The sequence below is a fragment of the Myxocyprinus asiaticus genome, chromosome 35 (assembly GCF_019703515.2).
Source record: "Myxocyprinus asiaticus isolate MX2 ecotype Aquarium Trade chromosome 35, UBuf_Myxa_2, whole genome shotgun sequence".
In the NCBI taxonomy this organism is placed as follows: Eukaryota; Metazoa; Chordata; class Actinopteri; order Cypriniformes; family Catostomidae; genus Myxocyprinus; species Myxocyprinus asiaticus.
This window is the reverse complement of record NC_059378.1, coordinates 42,425,999-42,451,641: the sequence shown is the minus strand read 5'-3', so window position 1 is coordinate 42,451,641 and position 25,643 is coordinate 42,425,999. Positions and strand designations below refer to the sequence as shown.

The 25,643-nt window shown below is 35.4% G+C and overlaps 1 protein-coding gene across 1 annotated transcript in view; it reads right to left on the bottom strand.

The window, feature by feature from the left end:
* Positions 1 to 25,643, bottom strand: part of LOC127426466 (son of sevenless homolog 1-like) — a 76,449-nt gene that overhangs the window by 23,389 nt on the left and 27,417 nt on the right. The window contains exons 8-16 of the mRNA XM_051673302.1: positions 25,344 to 25,454; positions 25,074 to 25,172; positions 21,541 to 21,668; positions 18,946 to 19,237; positions 14,561 to 14,927; positions 2,321 to 2,402; positions 2,036 to 2,158; positions 1,561 to 1,664; positions 1,084 to 1,306 (exon numbers count right to left, since the gene is read on the bottom strand). Of these exons, the coding sequence (XP_051529262.1) occupies positions 1,084 to 1,306; positions 1,561 to 1,664; positions 2,036 to 2,158; positions 2,321 to 2,402; positions 14,561 to 14,927; positions 18,946 to 19,237; positions 21,541 to 21,668; positions 25,074 to 25,172; positions 25,344 to 25,454 (1,529 nt within the window). The remainder of the gene's footprint in view (positions 1 to 1,083; positions 1,307 to 1,560; positions 1,665 to 2,035; positions 2,159 to 2,320; positions 2,403 to 14,560; positions 14,928 to 18,945; positions 19,238 to 21,540; positions 21,669 to 25,073; positions 25,173 to 25,343; positions 25,455 to 25,643) is intronic.

Here is a 25,643-nt window from a genome sequence, read left to right as displayed (position 1 = left end):
GGAAATAAAAGGGGCCAGACCTCAGAGTGAGGGAGAGAGAGATCAGCTGAAGCTACGAATGTGTTGGCCGCTGCCAGTCCACACTTTATATATAGCGTTTGGTGTTTGTGTGAAGTTTTACAGTTATGCAGTCAAGCTAACGTGTTTTTGTGTGAACAATAAATTTACCTTTGAGTTGGATTCGCCGTCTCCCGCTTCCTCATTCCTTCAACTTTGTTACAATATTTTATTAGTTTTTCATCATTTTGGTCACATTTTAGCTTTTTAAAAATGATAAAAATCCATGTATTCAATCAATAAATATGATATTATATTGCACATATTATATTTTGTGCATGTTCATTGTTTACAGGTATTCACATTGATTTGTAAAACACATGAATAAAAGCGGTACTGTCTCTTTAAGAAAACTGGCATTTCTGTAAATGAGCGCATATTAATGAGAGTGGACTCAAATGGCTTCGTTACCTCATCCGTTGTATGTTGGATTAGAATTAAGTGTTTTTTCTTTTTTTTCTGATTGTAAAGAACAAAAAGATACATTAAAAGAGACATTATTCAATGACAAATGGATTGTGTGGATCTCGTCTTTGGACACACATTACAGGGAATCAAACCAAACTTTTACTCTCAACACACAGTGAAAGATCTCGCTGCTGAACTTCTTCATCACTATACTACTCAATCACCGGTGAGGGAAATCTCAACATTTATCAGCCAGTGGACAATCACAGACATTTAGAAGTCACATCGTGTGAAATGTGGTCTCATATGGGAGTGATTTACTCATATTGTAGAGGGTTGCGCGGAGAGTAAATGATCAATCTTGGGATTTAAGAACTGATATTGAGAAAATGCATTGGAAAATCTAAATTTTTACCCTGTCCTAATGACAACCGTAGTTACTCTCTGCTTTCCTTGTATGGAAAAGAGCAGCGTGTACATTCTGCTATATATTTCCTTTTATGTTCCACTACAGAAAGTTAGTCATGCGGGTTTGGAACCACATGAGGGTAAGCAAATGACGACAGAATTCAAATGCTTGGGTAAACTAGCCCTTTGAATGCTGAGAGAGGAGATCACCTGTAGAATTCTGACTCCAGGAGTGTGAGCTGTCGGGCGATCTCTATGGGGTGAAGGGTCATAAGGTCAAACTGATCGGTTTGTCCGGCTTTACAGAGGTGCCACTCAATGGGTGGCGGTGAGCTCTCAAATGTGATGTTGTGACTTGGGCCATTTGCTTGAGCCTGTTTCTTCCTCTGGATGATTTTAGTGATGGACTCCACCCACTTCCTCATGGCCTTACCTGTCGACAGGTCACATGACCAATGTCAGAGAGATCACATACGTGCAGAACGCTTCACATGTGTTTTGACTGGTCATAATTTTGCAGCATTGTACAGCATTTTCACTTTCAGCAGACAGACAAATGACTTGGAATCTTGTCATGTCTGGTTAAAACACGGTATAAATCAAAAAACATTTCATCTCAGATTGAGATGACGGGAGACGAAGCAAACTTTATATTAATACGTTTATAACATGCAGGTGGGTTTGTACCTCTGACCATCCCGATAAACTCCTCCAGTCGCCGTAGCAACTGCTCGTCTCTCTCAAAGTCATAGAAATGATGTTCGACCCAGTGCCTGCACACATTCAACACCCTATAGACAGACAGACAGAAAGACAGACCGCATCAGTCATCACTAGAAGTGTCAGTCTGTGATGTTAATGATATGCAGAGCTCTTTTGGCGCACTTTGTTGGCCGAGATTCTCTGATTGGTGTATCCTTCTCTTCAGGTTCATGGGAAGTGTAGTTCTTCACCTGAAATTCTACTATTAAACACGATTTGTTGAACACAGACTGATGTCTTTAACAAAAGCATATACCACTGATTAACAACCTTGGAGCTCATGGTATTTTGTCTTTAAAGGTTTATAAGTTATCTGTAAAAATCAATTCGCCTATGGAGCAAACGAATAGAGTTTTTATTTCTGTTCCAGAGTGTGTGTCATAAATGTGTGTGTGTGTACCTGAGCTGTACAGGTTGCACAAACTCTTTGCGGAATCGTTTGAGTTCTGCACTCAGTGGCTGATCACCGTTCTCCAGAGCCATCTGATCTGCTTCTGTGGGCTTCGGTTCAGGAATCTCAAACCTGACACACACACACACACACACACACAGGTGCAAAAAGAGCTTTTCCATAGACACTACAATAACTGTTTCAGTAGCTGTGTGACATTTGTGTCTTCTGAAAAAAACAAATTTAAAGTGCATGTGAATGTTGATTGTGTTTACATTGTTTTAATGTTCTCACCTCTCCATGAGCAGATCCAGCAGCTCTTGAGGTTTACAGAATGACCGATACGTTGTCAGAAATGTCCGGACGAAATTTGGATCTGCAAAAGAAAAAATAAATAAATAAAAAGTTCAGGAAAAAGTTTATGTTTGTCACTACTGTAAGAACAACTTAACATCCACAGAGTAATCTGAGACTATAATAATCACAGAAACATGTGGTCAATTACAACTTTCAGTCAAACCCTCACAGAGCGCTAAGCATCCTGGTGAAACCACAGAACCAAGAAAACTACTGCTGAAACACTGTCAACACTGGTCAGGAATTACACAGCAGCAGCATGTCACCATGAAACTGCATAAAGTCTTCATAAAGAGCACAAATGCTCATATAAGATCTGCACAGACTTGATATTTAAGCCTATTTGAGCCTATTTATAAGACTTGATTTTAAGCAAACTTCCACCAGACTTAGCCATTCATTAGCCACGCCCCCCCAGTGAATGCACACAGTGATTGACAGGCAGAAAGTCTTCTGATTGGCAAAACAAACCATCTTACCGTGACCAGTGGACATTTTTTTGCCGCTGTTTATAATGCCTAAGGCCTGTTATAGAGACAGGTGTGATATTTCATGGAACCTTTTTCAATTATATCTGTGAGAATGAGAATATTTACATTACAGTAATGAGAATATATTTTTACCTTACAGTAAATAAAAAATTACAGCATCTTTAAGCCTGAAGAAAAAATTCATTCTCATTATAGTAGCATGAAAAACAATGTATATATTATATCAGTTGTAAAGTACATCTGGAAAGAACAATTGTAAATGTATATCTTGGTAGTATTTGCTGCACTGAATTCAATACATGCAGAACTGAATTACTAAAAAAAAAAATCACCGTGGCCAGTAAGGATGATTTTCATTACTGTATTAAAGTAAAAATATTTTTTACCTATGAGGAGGAGTAATTTTTACTGTACATTAATGAGAATATTTCTAATTTACAGTACAGAGAATGACATTTTTCCTGTACATTTTTTCCATACAGTAATGAGAATGAGATATTTTACTTCATATTCATGAGAATGAGATATTTTTATCGTGCAGTAATGAGAATGAGATATTTTACTGCATATTCATGAGAATGAGGTATTTTTATCGTGCAGTAATGAGAATGAGATATTTTACTGCATATTCATGAGAATGAGACATTTTACTGCATATTCATGAGAATGAGATATTTTTATCGTGCAGTAATGAGAATGAGATATTTTACTGCATATTCATGAGAATGAGATATTTTACTGCATATTCATGAGAATGAGATATTTTTATCGTGCAGTAATGAGAATGAGATATTTTACTGCATATTAATGAGAATGAGATATTTTATCATACAGTAATGAGAATGAGATATTTTTATCGTGCAGTAATGAGAATGAGATATTTTACTGAATATTCATGAGAATGAGATATTTTTCTGCATATTCATGAGAATGAGATATTTTTATCATGCAGTAATGAGAATGAGATATTTTTATCGTGCAGTAATGAGAATGAGATATTTTACTGCATATTCATGAGAATGAGATATTTTTATCGTGCAGAAATGAGAATGAGATATTTTACTGCATATTAATGAGAATGAGATATTTTATCATACAGTAATGAGAATGAGATATTTTACTGCATATTAATGAGAATGAGATATTTTATCATACAGTAATGAGAATGAGATATTTTTATCGTGCAGTAATGAGAATGAGATATTTTACTGTATATTCATGAGAATGAGATATTTTTCTGCATATTCATGAGAATGAGATATTTTTATCATGCAGTAATGAGAATGAGATATTTTTATCGTGCAGTAATGAGAATGAGATATTTTACTGCATATTCATGAGAATGAGATATATTTATCGTGCAGTAATGAGAATGAGATATTTTACTGCATATTAATGAGAATGAGATATTTTATCATACAGTAATGAGAATGAGATATTTTACTGCATATTCATGAGAATGAGATATTTTTATCGTGCAGTAATGAGAATGAGATATTTTACTGCATATTAATGAGAATGAGATATTTTATCATACAGTAATGAGAATGAGATATTTTTCTGCATATTCATGAGAATGAGATATTTTTATCATGCAGTAATGAGAATGAGATATTTTTATCGTGCAGTAATGAGAATGAGATATTTTACTGCATATTCATGAGAATGAGATATATTTATCGTGCAGTAATGAGAATGAGATATTTTACTGCATATTAATGAGAATGAGATATTTTATCATACAGTAATGAGAATGAGATATTTTTATCGTGCAGTAATGAGAATGAGATATTTTACTGCATATTCATGAGAATGAGATATTTTACTGTATATTCATGAGAATGAGATATTTTTCTGCATATTCATGAGAATGAGATATTTTTATCGTGCAGTAATGAGAATGAGATATTTTTATCGTGCAGTAATGAGAATGAGATATTTTACTGCATATTCATGAGAATGAGATATTTTACTGCATATTCATGAGAATTAGATATTTTTATCGTGCAGTAATGAGAATGAGATATTTTTATCGTGCAGTAATGAGAATGAGATATTTTACTGCATATTCATGAGAATGAGATATTTTTATCGTGCAGTAATGAGAATGAGATATTTTACTGCATATTAATGAGAATGAGATATTTTATCATACAGTAATGAGAATGAGATATTTTACCGCATATTCATGAGAATGAGATATTTTATCATACAGTAATGAGAATGAGATATTTTACTGCATATTCATGAGAATGAGATATTTTTATCGTGCAGTAATGAGAATGAGATATTTTACTGCATATTAATGAGAATGAGATATTTTATCATACAGTAATGAGAATGAGATATTTTACTGCATATTCATGAGAATGAGATATTTTACTGTATATTCATGAGAATGAGATATTTTTCTGCATATTCATGAGAATGAGATATTTTTATCGTGCAGTAATGAGAATGAGATATTTTTATCGTGCAGTAATGAGAATGAGATATTTTACTGCATATTCATGAGAATGAGATATTTTACTGCATATTCATGAGAATTAGATATTTTTATCGTGCAGTAATGAGAATGAGATATTTTTATCGTGCAGTAATGAGAATGAGATATTTTACTGCATATTCATGAGAATGAGATATTTTTATCGTGCAGTAATGAGAATGAGATATTTTACTGCATATTCATGAGAATGAGATATTTTTATCGTGCAGTAATGAGAATGAGATATTTTACTGCATATTCATGAGAATGAGATATTTTTATCATACAGTAATGAGAATGAGATATTTTTATCATACAGTAATGAGAATGAGATATTTTTATCGTGCAGTAATGAGAATGAGATATTTTACTGCATATTCATGAAAATAAGATATTTTTATCGAGCAATAATGAGAAGAGATATTTTACTGCATAATAATGAGAATTAGATATTTTTATCATACAGTAATGAGAATAAGATATTTTACTGCATATTCATGAGAATAAGATATTTTTATCGTGCAGTAATGAGAATGAGATATTTTACTGCATATTCATGAGAATGAGATATTCTACTGCATATTCATGAGAATGAGATATTTTTATCATACAGTAATGTGAATGAGATATTTTACTGCATATTCATGAGAATGAGATATTTTTATCGTGCAGTAATGAGAATGAGACATTTTACTGCATATTCATGAGAATGAGATATTTTTATCATACAGTAATGTGAATGAGATATTTTACTGCATATTCATGAGAATGAGATATTTTACTGCATATTCATGAGAATGAGATATTTTTATCATACAATAATGTGAATGAGATATTTTACTGCATATTCATGAGAATGAGATATTTTATTGCATATTCATGAGAATGAGATATTTTTATTGTGCAGTAATGAGAATGAGACATTTTACTGCATATTCATGAGAATGAGATATTTTTATCATACAGTGATGAGAATGAGATATTTTACTGCATATTCATGAGAATGAGATATTTTACTGCATATTCATGAGAATGAGATATTTTTATCATACAGTAATGTGAATGAGATATTTTACTGCATATTCATGAGAATGAGATATTTTACTGCATATTCATGAGAATGAGATATTTTTATCATACAGTAATGTGAATGAGATATTTTACTGCATATTCATGAGAATGAGATATTTTACTGCATATTCATGAGAATGAGATATTTTTATCGTGCAGTAATGAGAATGAGAAATTTTACTGCATATTCATGAGAATGAGATATTTTTATCATACAGTGATGCGAATGAGATATTTTACTGCATATTCATGAGAATGAGATATTTTTATCATACAGTAATGTGAATGAGATATTTTACTGCATATTCATGAGAATGAGATATTTTACTGCATATTCATGAGAATGAGATATTTTTATCATACAGTAATGAGAATGAGACATTTTACTGCATATTCTTGAGAATGAGATATTTTTATCATACAGTAATGAGAATGAGACATTTTACTGTATATTCATGAGAATGAGATATTTTTATCATACAGTAATGAGAATGAGACATTTTACTGCATATTCATGAGAATGAGATATTTTACTGCATATTCATGAGAATGAGATATTTTTATCGTGCAGTAATGAGAATGAGACATTTTACTGCATATTCATGAGAATGAGATATTTTTAGCATGCAGTAATGAGAATGAGATATTTTATTGCATATTCATGAGAATGAGATATTTTTATCGTGTAGTGATGTGAATGAGATATTTTACTGCATATTCATGAGAATGAGATATTTTTATCATACAATAATGTGAATGAGATATTTTACTGCATATTCATGAGAATGAGATATTTTACTGCATATTCATGAGAATGAGATATTTTTATCATACAGTAATGAGAATGAGACATTTTACTGCATATTCTTGAGAATGAGATATTTTTATCATACAGTAATGAGAATGAGACATTTTACTGCATATTCATGAGAATGAGATATTTTTATCATACAGTAATGAGAATGAGACATTTTACTGCATATTCATGAGAATGAGATATTTTACTGCATATTCATGAGAATGAGATATTTTTATCGTGCAGTAATGAGAATGAGACATTTTACTGCATATTCATGAGAATGAGATATTTTTATCATACAGTAATGTGAATGAGATATTTTACTGCATATTCATGAGAATGAGATATTTTTATCATACAGTAATGTGAATGAGATATTTTACTGCATATTCATGAGAATGAGATATTTTTATCATACAGTAATGAGAATGACATTTTACTGCATATTCATGAGAATGAGATATTTTACTGCATATTCATGAGAATGAGATATTTTTATCATACAGTAATGAGAATGAGACATTTTACTGCATATTCATGAGAATGAGATATTTTTATCATACAGTAATGAGAATGAGACATTTTACTGCATATTCATGAGAATGAGATATTTTACTGCATATTCATGAGAATGAGATATTTTTATCGTGCAGTAATGAGAATGAGACATTTTACTGCATATTCATGAGAATGAGATATTTTTATCATACAGTGATGAGAATGAGATATTTTACTGCATATTCATAAGAATGAGATATTTTACTGCATATTCATGAGAATGAGATATTTTTATCATACAGTAATGTGAATGAGATATTTTACTGCATATTCATGAGAATGAGATATTTTACTGCATATTCATGAGAATGAGATATTTTTATCATACAATAATGTGAATGAGATATTTTACTGCATATTCATGAGAATGAGATATTTTACTGCATATTCATGAGAATGAGATATTTTATCATACAGTGATGAGAATGAGATATTTTACTGCATATTCATGAGAATGAGATATTTTACTGCATATTCATGAGAATGAGATAGTTTTATCGTGCAGTAATGAGAATGAGACATTTTACTGCATATTCATGAGAATGAGATATTTTTAGCATGCAGTAATGAGAATGAGATATTTTACTGCATATTCATGAGAATGAGATATTTTACTGCATATTCATGAGAATGAGATATTTTACTGCATATTAATGAGAATGAGATATTTTACTGCATATTCATGAGAATGAGATATTTTTATCATACAGTAATGAGAATGAGACATTTTACTGCATATTCATGAGAATGAGATATTTTACTGCATATTAATGAGAATGAGATATTTTTATCGTGCAGTAATGAGAATGAGATATTTTACTGCATATTAATGAGAATGAGATATTTTATCATACAGTAATGAGAATGAGATATTTTACTGCATATTCATGAGAATGAGATATTTTACTGTATATTCATGAGAATGAGATATTTTTCTGCATATTCATGAGAATGAGATATTTTTATCGTGCAGTAATGAGAATGAGATATTTTTATCGTGCAGTAATGAGAATGAGATATTTTACTGCATATTCATGAGAATGAGATATTTTACTGCATATTCATGAGAATGAGATATTTTTATCGTGCAGTAATGAGAATGAGATATTTTTATCGTGCAGTAATGAGAATGAGATATTTTACTGCATATTCATGAGAATGAGATATTTTTATCATACAATAATGTGAATGAGATATTTTACTGCATATTCATGAGAATGAGATATTTTACTGCATATTCATGAGAATGAGATATTTTTATCATACAGTAATGAGAATGAGACATTTTACTGCATATTCATGAGAATGAGATATTTTTATCATACAGTAATGAGAATGAGACATTTTACTGCATATTCATGAGAATGAGATATTTTTATCATACAGTAATGTGAATGAGATATTTTACTGCATATTCATGAGAATGAGATATTTTACTGCATATTCATGAGAATGAGATATTTTTATCGTGCAGTAATGAGAATGAGACATTTTACTGCATATTCATGAGAATGAGATATTTTTATCATACAGTAATGTGAATGAGATATTTTACTGCATATTCATGAGAATGAGATATTTTTATCATACAGTAATGTGAATGAGATATTTTACTGCATATTCATGAGAATGAGATATTTTACTGCATATTCATGAGAATGAGATATTTTTATCGTGCAGTAATGAGAATGAGATATTTTACTGCATATTCATGAGAATGAGACATTTTACTGCATATTCATGAGAATGAGATATTTTTATCATACAGTAATGTGAATGAGATATTTTACTGCATATTCATGAGAATGAGACATTTTACTGCATATTCATGAGAATGAGATATTTTTATCATACAGTAATGTGAATGAGATATTTTACTGCATATTCATGTGAATGAGACATTTTACTGCATATTCATGAGAATGAGATATTTTACTGCATATTCATGAGAATGAGATATTTTACTGCATATTCATGAGAATGAGATATTTTACTGCATATTAATGAGAGTGAGATATTTTACCATACAGTGATGAGAATGAGATACTTATACCAGTAATGTGGAGATATTTACCTTACGGTAATGAAAATAAAATATTTGTACCTTACAGTAATAAGAGATATTTACCTTATAATAATGACAATGAGATATTTATTTACCTTACAGTAATGAGAAGATATTTTTTCATACATTATTGAGAATGATATATTTTTATCTTACAGTAATTGGAATTTGGGAGGTAAATGTGTTTGTCAAGAAAATAATGGCACAATGCAAAGGAAAATTCTAATGGTCCCAAAAACAGGCCTAATTTCCAACTCTGTGACTCACTTTCTGTCTTCAAAAAAATCACTAAAAACACATCTTTTCCATGAGCACTTAACCAGTCAAAAAAAAAAAAAAAGAAAAATTCCTTGTTGCACTTTATTCTGTTTTGAATGCTATTCTGATGCTAGTGAAACTTTTGTAATACGGCACTTTTTGTACCACTGTCTCCTTAATATGATTCGCTTATATTTTCCTCTTTTGTAAGTCGCTTTGGATAAAAACATCAGCCAAATGAATAAATGTAAAATGTAAATGTAATTTTCTCTACAATGCAAAATAAAATTTGATATTTTATCTTTAGAGTTTGGGCTAAAATATGAGCCGGATGTGTTTTCATGAAGAGTAAATGTTGCTGGTTACAGACACATAATCAACTGCTCTATTGAATGATCATGAATGTAACCAACATTACCATCATACAGTGACTATCAGAACAGATTATTATACAGTTTATTAAGTGTAAAGCTGAGTGTTTTGAAAATGATAAATCTGTGTGTGTCCTGAGAGATGGGGAACAATAGTCCTCAGTGTGACATTCCAAACAATCAGCCTGAAATTATTCAAACCAGGAAACACACACACAGCTGTGACGCACAACACTGACCCACAACACACACACTGAAAATAGACCAGGGCCTCTGGACAGCCAGAATGATTGTAGAGTCTCGGACAGAGCAAGAGTAGAACACACACACTTAGCAATCTAAATAACTGCATTGCTGTATATACTGAAGCTAATTTATTTAATAGACTAACCCAATCCCTAACACTAATAAATCGATTTTCCACCTCCCTGAATGTTCCCAAACTACACTTAAATGCACACACATAAACACACTAACAGACATTAAAGTGAGTGTGTGTGTGTGAGTGTGTGTGTGTTCAGGTCGTCACTAATGAACATTTAAACTCCCGCACCCATAATGAGTGCCACAGGACACACCTTTTTCCCTTTAGACACAGTTTTCCTTTAAGCGTCAGTTTCCTTTGCTTTATTAGAAATCAGAAGGTTTGAGTGGTAAACTGGTGCTATATTTACCTCAGACTGTCTTTAAGAGGAAGTTTACTGAGGGACGAGTGGAGCGGTCCTCCCATCAAAAGAACACACATTCACACACAGACATAAAGAGACATCAGGTGAATCTCATCAAAACATGTCCAGGTCATTACACCCCGACATTACAAGTGAAACATGAAGTAATTATATTTTGCATACTGAAAATAAGGCCCATTTTAGGACTATTAAGTTTGTTGATGACATTATTTTCATGAGAACTGATATTTACTGAAGTTAAAAATGACTGTAATACATTGATTTGTAATTTTTAATGTTTGTTTTTATTTTTTTTTATTTAAATCAGCATTATTAAATTGTGGTGAAATGTGCTTACTTATGCAGCATTCACATATTGTCACAGTTAAAAAAAACATTTAACAGTCTTAAAATTAGGCTTTTACACAATATATATACATACTTTTTTAATTTTTTTATTTTGGGGTGAAATATGACTTCACTCAGCATTGATTGAGTCAGCAGCGAGATCTTTCACTGTGTGTTGAGAGTAAAAGTTTGGTTTGATTCCCTGTAATGTGTGTCCAAAGACGAGATCCACACAATCCATTTGTCACTGAATAAATGTCTCTTTTAATATCCAGTCAATTATTGATCAAAAAACATTTAATTCTAAATCAAACATAGCACGGATGTGGTAAAGAAGCTAATCAACTCCACTCTTGTTAATATGTGCATCTTTACAGAACTGCCGGTTTTATTAAAGAGACAGTATCTGTTTTCAGTGTTCTTCAAATATATGTAAATACTTGTAAACAATAAACATGTAACTAAATATACAGTACAGTGGCATGCAAAAGTTTGCCCCCCCCGGTTAGAATTTCTGTTGCTGTGAATAACTAAGTGAGCCTGATTTCCAAAAGGCTTAAAGTTAAAGATGACACATTTCTTTAATATTTTAAGCAATTTTACTTTTTTATATTCATCTTTTACAGTTTCAAAATAACAAAAAAGGAAAAGGGCCCGAAGCAAAAGTTTGGGCACCCTGCATGGTCAGTACTTACTAACACCCCCTGGCAAGTATCACAGCTTGTAAACGCTTTTTCTAGCCAGCTAAGAGTCTTTCAGTTCTTGTTTGGGGGATTTTCACCCAATCTAGTTCTGTGATTCTTGGGCCATCTTGCATGCACTGCTCTTTTGAGGTCTATCCACAGATTTTCGATGATGTTTAGGTCAGGGGACTGTGAGGGCCATGGCAAAACCTTCAGCTTGCACCTCCTGAGGTAGTACATTGTGGATTTTGAGGTGTGTTTAGGATCATTATCCTGTTGTAGAAGCAATCCTCTTTTCATCTTCAGCTCTTTTACAGATGGTGTGATGTTTGCTTCCAGAATTTGCTGGTATTTAATTTAATTAATTCTTTCCTCTACCAGTGAAATGTTCCCCTGTGCCACTGGCATCAACACAAGCCCAAAGCATGATCGATCCACCCCCGTGCTCAACAGTTGGAGAGGTGTTCTTTTCATGAAATTCTGCACCCTATCTTCTCCAAACATACCTTTGCTCATTGCGGCCAAAAAGTTATATTTTAAATTCATCAGTCTGCAGGACTTGTTTCCAAAATGCATCAGTCTTGTTTAGATGTTCATTTGCAAACTTCTGATGCTGAAATTTGTGGTGACCAATATGATGAAAAACGAATAAAATAAAATATAATTTGTAAAATTAATTTACCTAGTTAAAGGTCCCCTGTATAATTAACAGTTTTAGCTAAGAGAGATTTTATTTCATATGTAAGCAAAATGGACATTATAACTGAAATATACCCAAATGAATCAATATTAAATAAAAACTGGAATGAAATCTTAAGCTTGTGAATTGGATTTGAATTGGGAAATATGTATTGATACCCAGACCCCAGAAAAAAAAATCATAGTCTTTGTTTTAGTTTGAAATGGTTGTATAAATGTGCTGTTCATGAGCAGAAGTGATTTGGGTCGAGTTGATCGTCTTTTTAGAAAGAGTTTATCCTCAACTGCACACACACACACACACAATTACACACAGGAAAAACATTGTACAGATAACAGGTTTGAACTTAATAGCCATTGTGTTTTTTCAGTATTACTTGTGTCATCAACGCTAATGGTGCGCCAAAACAAAACAGGTCATCTCACTGACATCTGTGATGTAAAATGATCCCAAATATTTACAGATGTGTGAAACAAGCTCAGAACAAGAATGAGATTGTTGATTCATTTGGTCGAGATCTTCAGCATTTGGCCCTTTCTGTTGTGTCATTATTGTTGTTGTTGAGCTTTCTGAAGGTTGTGAAATAAATCAGTAATGCGCATTAGCCGTGGCAGGTAAACAGCCAGTATTGTGGAGTAAAAACTGATCCAAGATCTGACAGCAGTAAATCTACAGCAAACATTGAAAGAACACTGATGCATCTTGGTGGTTTCACTGATCGGATTGGGTGGGCACCGTAGCCCATCCGTAGACACGTCCCTGTGAATTCATTGATTTCAATGGAATGGAGAATCACGAGGATGTAAAGGAAAAACACAAGCAAAAGTGGAAAAGTGCACTTGCAAAAGAGATGCTTTGTCACATAACCAAACGTTTTTTAACTAAATTTAAATGAACTTTAATTGGGATTTGGCTGCAATGCACTGACACACACATCTGTTTTTGAGAAGCGTATCCAGTTGTGCTTCTTGAGCTCCAATTCATTGTTTTCCAGGGTTCCCACACTTTTTGACCAATGCATTTCCAGTCATTTGGGATTTCTGAGAAATCATTTTGATTTACGAGTGAATCATTCAGACATTCTGCAAGCCATTTCAACAAATTAACTGCAAAAACCTACTAAATATTTGTATACAAATCGAATATCACTTTGGCGAGCAAGTTCTACTCAACACAAGCTCTACGAGCAATATTTCAATGATTAAATATTTTTCAGCAGAGAGTAACTGGAAAAATATATATTTAAAACAGAAATATCCATGACTGGAATACACATTTTTAAAATAGTACAATAGTGATAAAACAGTACAATGATTGCCTTCTGCAACTGCAGCCATTTCTGTAACGCTTTCATTTGGAGGTCATGCAGAACTTTGTTCAGCGTTTTACGAAACAATATACTGGTAAATTGTACCAGTCATTGACCAGCCATTGTTAAGTTTAATTTCTGCACCAATAGCAGCACTAAACATTTAGAAAGAATTGCAAACATTCAAAGAGGTTTCAAAAACTACCCAGGTCTGCTACTGTTCGAAGAAAAAGAGTGTCCCATCCCAAACTCAAGTCAATGGTTTAGCTACTGTTGTTCTGTCCGACCCACTCAATCAAACAGACTGTGATACCATGGTGCCACAAATGGTGCAGAAATTCCCCACTTTACTTTAACGTTGCATCACTCACCAGCATACATGTGGAAGGTCAGTCTCTCAATGAGTTTCAGCACAGTTCCAGCTTTGATAATGGGAATGCCAGACTTGGACTGAACGTTCTCCTCAAATACAACGTTCTCCTCTGAGTCTGGCTCGGCGAAGTGGTACACTTCTGCTCCTGGAAGCCTCATCTGCTCTTCCTTCTCCTCCTGAAGCATGGCCGTGTCGAGCATGCGCTCCAGCGTGGAGCGATACTGCAGCGAGATCAGCGCTGCCATCCAGCCATTCTTCTCCTCCGCTGATTTTGCAGCAAACACCACACTGTTCCCATCCTTCAGAATGATCTCAAATGCGTGACGGTACTCACCCTCTTTATCATCCTTATCGTTTATCTGGACCTGATGGAGAACACAGGAGCTCATGAGAATAAAGCCTTTAGTCACTCAATCCATCAGATCAATCCATCATCAATCCATCAACAAATCCATCCCTCAAAAATCTATCTTTTCATCAAAGAATCCATCCATCCATAAATCCACCAATAACTCGATCCATCTATCTATTATATAATACCTCCATCCATCCATCCATCCATCAATAGCTCCATCATCCATCCATCCTCTATCAAAGAATCCAACCATCCATAAATCCATAACTCCACTCCATCCATCCATCTATCATCCATTAATCAATCAATCAATAAATCCATCATCTATCCATCCATAAATCCACCAATAACTCCATCCATCTATCCATTATATAATACCTCCATCCATCCATCCATCAATAGCTCCATCATCCATCCATCCTCTATCAAAGAATCCAACCATCCATAAATCCATAACTCCACTCCATCCATCCATCTATCATCCATTAATCAATCAATCAATAAATCCATCATCTATCCATCCATAAATCCACCAATAACTCCATCCATCTATCCATTATATAATACCTCCATCCATCCATCCATCAATAGCTCCATCATCCATCCATCCTCTATCAAAGAATCCAACCATCCATAAATCCATAACTCCACTCCATCCATCCATCTATCATCCATTAATCAATCAATCAATAAATCCATCATCTATCCATCCATAAATCCACCAATAACTCCATCCATCTATTCATCAATGAATACCTCCATCCATCAATTAATAACTCCATCATCCATCCATCCTTCCATCAATCCATCCTTCCATCCATTAATAACTCAATCATCCATCCATCATCTATCCATTAATAACTCCACCATTTATCCATCAATCAATCCATCAATAAATCTATCATCCATCCATCCATAAATCAACCAATAACATCCATTAATAACTCCATCCATCCTTCAATAACTCCATTTATTCATCCATCAATCCACCAATAGCTCCATCATCCATCTATCAATAAATCCATTATCCATCCATCAATCCATCCATCCACACATAACTCCATCCATCCGTTAGGGATGTAATGATACATAAATTTCATGATATGATACAATGCCAAGCCTCACGACACGATACTAATTTTTTAAAAATGATTCAACATAAATGTATTTTAAATATGAATTCACACAACAGTGTCTGACATTGGCAACATAAAGCAGAGCTCTAAAATAAAGTAACTTAAACAACAGCGCTGCATTTATTTTGTTTGTTATGAGACAAACTAAAATGAACTCACAATTTTCATGCTTTTCTTGAGAAAAAGTAATATGTCTAAGGATGCACCTATATGGAATTTTAGAAATCCTGATGACTCGCTAACAGAGAATAATGAACTTCAAACAGTTGTAATAATGCATTAAACCAAAATGAGGCAATAAATTAACAGCATGTAACAAACATTAAACAAAATGAACCGTAATCTCTGTATACATGGTGTAATATTTATTCTAGCAGCCAGACTGCGATTGCAGCGGTGGATGTGTGATTGTGTGTGTTTGCATTGTGCTTATGTGCGTCATTACTATAGCAGAATATGTTAGTCATTACTTATAGCAGATGACTAAAACCGGTCCCAAAACAAAATAAGGTGCAGAGATGTTGTAGAAATAATCTTCAGAGAGCAACATGAGCTTGTCTTTCACTCACACAGAGACGTTGTGTATGCACACACACACTGCCCGAGTCTCTGCCTGAAGAAAAGAAGCCGCGGGCAGTCAAGAGATTATTAAATTATCTGCGAAAATATCAGAAGTAATTCCATTATCGGCACGATCATATTCCGAATTTCCCGGTTATCAACCAATAATATATCAGCCACCGTTATATCGTGCATCCCTAGTTTGTCTACATTCAAGTTATTTTTATTTGTATAGCTTTTTTCACAACACACATAGTTTCAAAGCAGCTTTATAGAAAATCATGCCTTCAAGTCTTAAAGCCCTCTGTGAACAAGCTGAAGTGACTGTAGCAAAGAGAAAGAAAGTATTTAAACAGTTAGTGGAGAAAAAAACAAAACTTGAGAGGAACCTGATCTCTGGCTTTACAATATACATAATCCAATGTTATTTAGCGGTCTGAGCAAAAACCGATCGGCACACGTAATTTGTTTTGCCCTCTTACCCCTGGCTTACTTTGCATGTATAAACCTTTCCCACTATTCTTACTGGCTTATCCAATGGCCGCAAATGTTGTGCTTATATCTGTTTACATTTCCATGTCAAAAGCAGAACATAATTAGTCTCATGTAATCGTGGGTTTCTTACATTGTCGTTTATTTTTAATAAGCTGGTTTTTGATAGTTATGAGCATCTTGCTGTGAATGTAATCATGCTCCATGTCAGCTGGGAGAGACTGGCTGTTAATTGCAACTTGCTGCTGCTGTTTTTTTCTAACAAACCCACCGTTTCACGCAGTGATGTCGGCGTAAATAGAATGACATGTTTGATGTACAGTAGCACCGAAACATGACACCATTGTTTGGCAAATTCGACAAGCTGTAACACTACAATATACTTGCCGTTTGCCAATGGTCCTCGAGCTCTCAACTCGCCTATGTAGACTAGATGCTCTGTTTTCCTGTGATTGTTCAGCGCTGCCGCTCCAGCGAGGAGAATGTTTCATAGCTCTCAATGTTATGTTGCTTGGTTTTAATCACACTTATGTATTTATTTATGTATCATACTATACATATGATATCATATCAAGAGCGTCATACAATACAATACAATACAATATATTTTTACACCCCTACCATCCATCTATCCATCCGTCCGCAAATAACTCCATACATCCATCCATCCATAACTCCATTTATTCATCCATCAAACCATCAATAAATCCATAATCTATTCATCCATCTGTCATCCATCCATTATTAACTCCATCTATCATCCATTCATTCATCCATCAATAAATCCATCATTCATCATCCATCCATTAATAAATCCATCATCCATCCATCCATCCATCCATCAGTTAATCCATCCATCATCAATCCATCATCAATAACTCCATCTATTCATCCATCCCATCAGTAAATCCATCATCCATCAATCATCCATTCATCCATCAAAAAACTCCATCCATCCATCAATATCTCCATCTATCATCCATCCATTAATAAATTCATCATCCATCCATCCATCTGCAAATAACTCCATCCATCCATCCATCAATAACTCCATCTATCATCCATCCATTAATAAATTCATCATCCATCCATCCATCTGCAAATAACTCCATCCATCCATCCATCAATAACTCCATCTATCTATCCATCCATTAATAAATTCATCATCCATCCATCCATCCATCCATCCACAAATATATCCATCTATCCTCCATTTATCAACAGTTCCATCTATCCATCGATTCATAAATCCATTTATTAATGTATTTTTTCTCCCAATTTGGAATGCCCAATTCCCACTACTTAGTAGGACCTCGTGGTGGCGCAGTTACTTACCTCAATCCGGGTGGTGGAGGACAAGTCTCAGTTGCCTCCGCTTCCGAGACCGTCAATCTGCGCATCTTATCACGTGACTCATTGTGCATGACACTGCGGAGACTCACAGCATGTGGAGGCTCATGCTACTCTCCACGATCCACGCACAATTTACCACACGCCCCATTGAGAGCGAGAACCACTAATCATGACCACGAGGAGGTTACCCCATGTGACTCTACCCTCCCTAGCAACCGGGCCAATTTGGTTGCTTAGGAGACGTGGCTGGAGTCACTCAGCACGCCCTGATTCGAACTCACGACTCCAGGGGTGGTAGTCAGCGTCAATACTCGCTGAGCTACCCAGGCCCCCCCCCATCCATCCATTAATAACTCCATCCAACCATCAGGTACATTTATTCATCCTATCAATCCATCAATAAATCTATCCACCATTCATCCATCCATCCATCTATTCCATCTGATTTCTCTAGTGTGGAGTTGCTCCACTCTTCTCCTCACCCACCTTCCTCATGAAGAATTTCTCTTTGAGTCGATATTCTGCTGCACTGGCTCCTGGTAATCGTGGCTGGCCGTGGTTGGACTTGCAGCAGATCATCAGCCCATCAAACAAGAATATGTGCCGCTCGTGTTTGGCACCCACCCTGGTGAGCGTTCCCTCCATGATAAACTCATTGCAACACTGGCCGATGTCTTTCCCCTCCCAACCGTCAATGTTCCTCTGAATCTCATTCATCTTCTTGATGGCCAGATGCTTCCCCTTCATCTGCTGACTGTAGAAGCGGCACGCCGACTCGCTGGAACACACAACCCAAGACAGAGTTCAAAAAAGTGAGAACAACAACAGTGCAATGTTCAGAAATGAAGAACAGGAGGAGAACTTAAAGAAAATTACAAGACAAATTTAAAGTTATGGGTTCAATCATTGGAGGGGAGGCTTCGGAGAGGGAAAATAATCGACTCTTTACACAATACCTCATTCAAACGTTATTTAGAAGACCAGAAGTAGAGCAGCACAATACTTGTTTTCACTACAGCGATTAGGACTGAACCAAGTCCTGGAGGTTCACAACATCATCACTTTACGATCACTTTAGGATACAACTCCCCTCCAGGACCTGAAGGAAACATGCTTCTACACTATCAGATTGATTCAAGTTCTAACCTTTTGATCACCTGATTCGCTTGCGAGGAGAAATTATGTGTTTGAAGATGTAAACGCTGATTTTATGTATGGTCTTTTCAGTCTTTTAATGACAAATTTATTGGTTACAAATCATCAAAACAGACAGATGAAGTTAGCAGGGTTCCCACATTTGCTGACCAATGAGTTTCCATGACCGTGTCAGTCGTTTGTGATCACTGGATAATGATTTCAAAAAATTCATATAAATTTAGATTGATTCATACCAATACATTGAAAAGAACTGAACAAAGAACATATTTCAAACAACAATTTACTTTACACAAGATTAACATCTTACATGTTAATTTAAGTGACTTTTACAGGTCTGTGAAACACAACTGCAAAATTCCCTGATATTTCCAGGTTTGTCCGTGACCGTGGGAACCCCAAGTTACAGAGAGAGAGACTGAGTGATTGAGCAAATGCCACTGCAGGTGTCTAGAGAAGAACTATCTGTACACTTGTGTAAAGCAGCTTATTTCAGTGTGTTTGTGGGGACACGAGAACACGTGTGTCACTTCACAGCAGATGTCGGAAAGCTACAGCTGTAGGGTTTCTCTTCTCATATCAGCGTATCAAAGAAGAGCGCCACACTCAGGACAGAGCCGTACTGCGGGCGAGGGACAACACTATTACCCCCCACATACGTTAACAGACTTGTTTGAAATACACCAATTAAACAGACTAGAACACAATTCTAACAATAAAAACAATATTGAATAAACAACAAAAAGCATGAGGACAATCAAGTGCAAATGTAAACTCTTCTAAAAGAATAGACTAAGACTTTTACAGGATTCCGACCCTTTCTGACCGATGAATATCCATGACCTTTCCAGGCTGATCACTGTAAACAGATTTTTAAAGATCATTTTGAATCAAACTGATTTGTAAATTAATTATTTATACCAATTATTCGGACATCACTTTGGCTTGCGAGAAACTTTTACTCAACACAAGAGCAATATTTAACTCATGGAATATTCTGGAGCATTTCCAGGTTTTCCATGACCATTGGAACCCTGCTATTAATACTTGAGTGGTAATTTTACTTGTTTTAACAATACAATGCAACTTCATTTGAAAAATCACTTTATCATTAGTGAAAACGTAGAGTTTGTCAAAACAATAAGAACGGTTCCATGCAAACTATTCCAACTCAAACTCAAATATTCCAGCAAAAATGATCATTTTTAGAGGCGTTCGAAAAGATCGTATTGAATTTCTCTTATTGAAGCTCACAACAATAACGCCTCCACAGCCAGTTGGTTCTTTGTTCTGGTTTAAACGCACAGGAAGAGAATTCATAACTCGCAAACACAGTCTATATGTGTTCAATAAAGTCTCTGTAAATGAACATAAGGTGAATAACATACATACCGTATCAGCCATCCTTTCCCCATATAAGAACGCATAAAACTACAAAAAATATGCTAAATGCCAAAAAATGGACAAAAACGAGGTCGTATAGATGTCAGATCCACATTATTGATCATCTTCACAGCATCTCTACACTCCGATTGACGAAGAGAAAAAAGTGAGGTGTTCTAAACACTCTGAGCGGAGATGCTGAAGTACAGTTCAGTACAGTTAAACTCTCACTCTCTCTATGTGTTTTTAGAGAACAATACTAGCCGGGCCGGGCGGCACAAACCCTGACGCAACAGACCCCAAACCCCCCTGCCCGTGTCCCGCTCAGTGGCTATTTTAGGGTCAGAGGGAAACACATGCTGATGGGTGGAGCAGCTCAGGACTCTGTGTGTGTGAGTATACGAGACAAAAGTTCAGACACACTTGACTGAATTATATTTCTCATGATTTTAAACATCTTTTGATCTAAAGGCTTATGCTTAAACACTTGAAATTAGAAACTGTGCTTGTGCATAAGTAGATTGTGTATGTTTGTGTGTGTACCTGAGTCGTCTCTTGGCCAGACTCTTGGAGCAGATTCTCTCCATGCTGCTCTGTAGGTTCAGCAGTGCTGTGATGGCCTGTTTCAAACACTCTTTATCCTCCTCATCCTCACTCTTCTCCTCCAGTTGCTGTAGAGCCGAGAGGAGAAAACAATGAGCAAGGAATGAGCAGTGAGGAGCAGACTGCTTCAGAACACTGCAGTATTTGAACATTTATAAAGTTCCACATATATACTGTCCCAAGCGTGTTTGTTTATGAAATATTTTGACTAATTTGGTTATTACGGAGCCCTTTAGAGGACAGGGAGGGAATGTATTTTCTGAAATAGTTTCCGTTCCCTCACAAAAGGTTTTGGGTTCTTTCCTAATCCACTCCTTATGAAAATAAATCATGGTTTTAGTACAGTAACTATACTTGAACCATGATATTTTGTGGTAAAACCGTAGTGATAACACAGAAAAACCAAACCTATAGAAATAAAAATCAATCATTCTGCCAAAAAAATCATGGTTAGTCTTACTATAGTAACACCATGGTTAATTTGTGGTACATGGTTCTGCAACAATGGTTGCAGGTTTAGTATAGCGAAAGGTTAATTTTCGTAAGGTCATGTTTATTTTGGTGGAAACCATGATTTTTAGAAAATATACTTTTCAGTATATATTCCAGAATATTCCAATATTCCAGGTTCAATACAAGTTAAAGGTGCTGTAAGCGATTTTAGCCTTTCTACTTCCACGAGTCTGAGCCGTTGAATTAGCCACACCCCCTATTTCCTATTTCCCTGCACTCCAAAGATCCCAAATGAGCTTTATTGAGAGTAGAAACGGTTGTTAAAAACAACAGCAGCACAATAGCGCCCTCAACTGTCAACTGTTATGAACAATATGGCATAAAAACACATTAAGCCTCAATAATTCACTTCAACTACAATACTATGAGAACGTGCAAAATGATTGACAGGCAGAAAGCGTCAGAGATGCGGACACATTTTTGTTTGTTGTTTACAGAATCTAGTGCTGTCACAGAGACCGATGAGATATCTCACAACACTTATTTTATTAATATCACTTACAGCACCTTTATTGTGTAAATGTGTATTATTTAAGCTGTTAAATTGTTTAAATTGTAATTTTTACAGTTGTTTTAAGGTTCACAGCATTAAATTGTCTATATCTTTCCACAGATGTGGTTAGTAAGTGATTTTATCACAGTAAAATCATGTTAACACACATATTGTTTATGTCTTGTGTCTATACTTTTGAAACAGTGAGTATTATAATGTTTACAGATTATTGACCCCATTGACTTCCATTGTAAGTCTCTCACTGGAACACACATTTAAAGAAAAGGAGGAATGAGTCGAAATTAATTTTTATGGTAATCAACATTATGCTATAAATGCTTTCAGTTGAGATTAACTTGTATTGAACCCAGAACATTCCTTTAACCATGGTGTTACTATAGTAAAATTGTAGTAAACATGTTTTGACTATATTTATTTCTATTGTTTTGGTTTTTGCGTATTATTACTACAGTTTTACCACAAATATCATGGTTAAAATACGGTTAGTGTAGTAATAGAATGGTACATTTTGTGGCTAATATGGTTTTACTACAAATAGAATAGTTCAACTATGGTTACTGTAGTAAAACCATGGTTAATTTTCATAAGGAATGGATAAGGGAACCCAAAACCTATTGCAAAGGAACACAAAACTATTTCAGAAAATATGTTCCCTTTAAAGGACTCCTTTGATTATGATGTCAGCTACCAATGAGTCTAGTACACAAAATAGTTTTCGAAACCCATTTTATTTGCAAAACTTAATATATATCCAATGTATATCTGATGTATTTTGGACATTGTGTTGCATCTTGCACTGTTTTTTAAGCAAAGTGCCATGAGTGTTGCATTTAAGATGGGCTGTCAAGTTAAAAATAACCTAACTTTTAAAACCATTTGGTAAGGGGGCCTGGGTATCTCAGCGAGTACTGACGCTGACTACCACCCCTGGAGTCGTGAGTTTGAATCCAGGGTGTGCTGAGTGACTCCAGCCAGGTCTCCTAAGCAACCAAATTGGCCCGGTTGCTAGGGAGGTTAGAGTTACATGGGGTAACCTCCTCGTGGTCGTGATTAGTGGTTCTCGCTCTCAATGGGGCGTGTGGTAAGTTGTGTGTGGATTGTGGAGAGTAGCATGAGCCTCCACATGCTGTGAGTCTCCGCGGTGTCATGCACAACGAGTCACGTGATAAGATGCGCAGATTGACGGTCTCAGAAGAGGAGGCAACTGAGACTTGTCCTCCGCCACCCGGATTGAGGTGAGTAACCGCGCCACCATGAGGACCTACTAAGTAGTGGGAATTGGGCATTCCAAATTGGGAGAAAAAGGGGATAAAATAAAATAAATATAAAAATTAAAAAAAACATTTGGTAAGAGCGCAATCTATGTAATGAGCCCAAAGAAAAGCATGTGATTAGGATTAGGTCAACTCGAAACCAGACAAAATATTCAAGGTTTCCTTAAAAATAATTAGTCGACTAGTTGTTCAGACTAGAGGTCGACCGATAGTGGATTTTGCCAATACCGATAACTAAATTGGTAGAACAGATTAATCGGCCGATAGTTTTTAAAATCTAATTTATTGAAATGTAAAAAAAAAATCTTTGTCTTTCCTTATTGTGATGGGCACAGACATAGATGCTGCAAAAGTCCAAAATGTAAAATCTCAGATGCATGTTTGTTGTGCGACCGAAAATCCCAATAATGACCAGAAAAAATGAAGATTTGAAGGGTTTTGGTCACAGAGAAACATGGAGAAAAAAAAAAATATCAGCAACTATCAGTGTTGATTTTTGTCAATAGCCAATGGTTCCAAAAAGCAACTATCTGCACGGATTAATCGGTAAAACCGATATATCTGTTTGGCCCTTAGTTCAGACAACCCCTCAACAAGTAGTCGATTTTGAAATATGTAGTTTTGCACACCCCCACCCTTCAAACAATCCAGCTGCATGACTTCAGGACATTATATTTATTTATATTTGAGTTTATGAGGTGATTTGAAGTCCTCTTGTACACTTTCATGACATAGCTGCTTCAGTATGAAAGGGCAGTCTGTCCACTGCTTTACTGTGGTACTCAAGGACCTTCAGCCAGATACTTGCTCATTTATGCTCCATAAATCCCCCTGAAAGAATCCTGAAAGCAGCTTAGAGGCGCTGTGAATGCTGGAGCTGTAGAAACCGCAGTAAAGCTCAGTGCACATGTGACTCACGACTGAACTGATCCTACCGAAACAACATAACACACGGAAAACACTGCAGCAACAGACCAAATCAGGCTGATTTTCCTTCTCCAACTCAATTATTACTCAATGTTCATTTGTCAACAAAAGTAATTTTCACAATTTTAAGCTTTTAGATCAAAAGTGTCTATCCAAACTTTTCAGTGCTAGCATAAATCAAGTATAACGGTGCATTGTGGGAAGGGAACTGCTGATGAGTGCTGATGTTCAGAGACGACACTCGCCTTTAAAATCTCAAAGTAATGAAGACAGTGGTACACAGGTGTGAGCAGTAACCGTGGTAACACATACTGCACCGCCTCTTTGAAACCTTCACAGATGGACTGAAGAAACAGAGAGAGACATTAAATCAGGGTTAGTAACAATATCAAAACAAAAATTCTGAAACACTGTGATTTTAGATGCAACCTCATCTCAGCAGTTTAATGGGCAAAATTTACACATTAATAACAAAATAAAGGTATAACATTGTCATTCCTGAAATGACCTCTGACCTGCAGGTATATGGACGCTCCGGGTTTGGAGAGCTGACTCAGGAAGTGGTCATGGAAGCCGCTGCGTAGGATGTCCTGCGAGTACGTCTCGTAGGGGTCAAAGGCCAGCTCCTGAAAATGGCCAACACCCGTGAGTTAATAAATGACCCGCGGCACACCCTGATGTGACCTGTATTGTTACACTGCGAGCAAAAACAAGCGTCTGCATGTTTGAAACGACACGGGGGTCAAACAGTGTAAAGTGTGAAGGTAAAGGGAGGGACTCTCAAACTAAAACAATGAGTCCATGGAAACGCTACA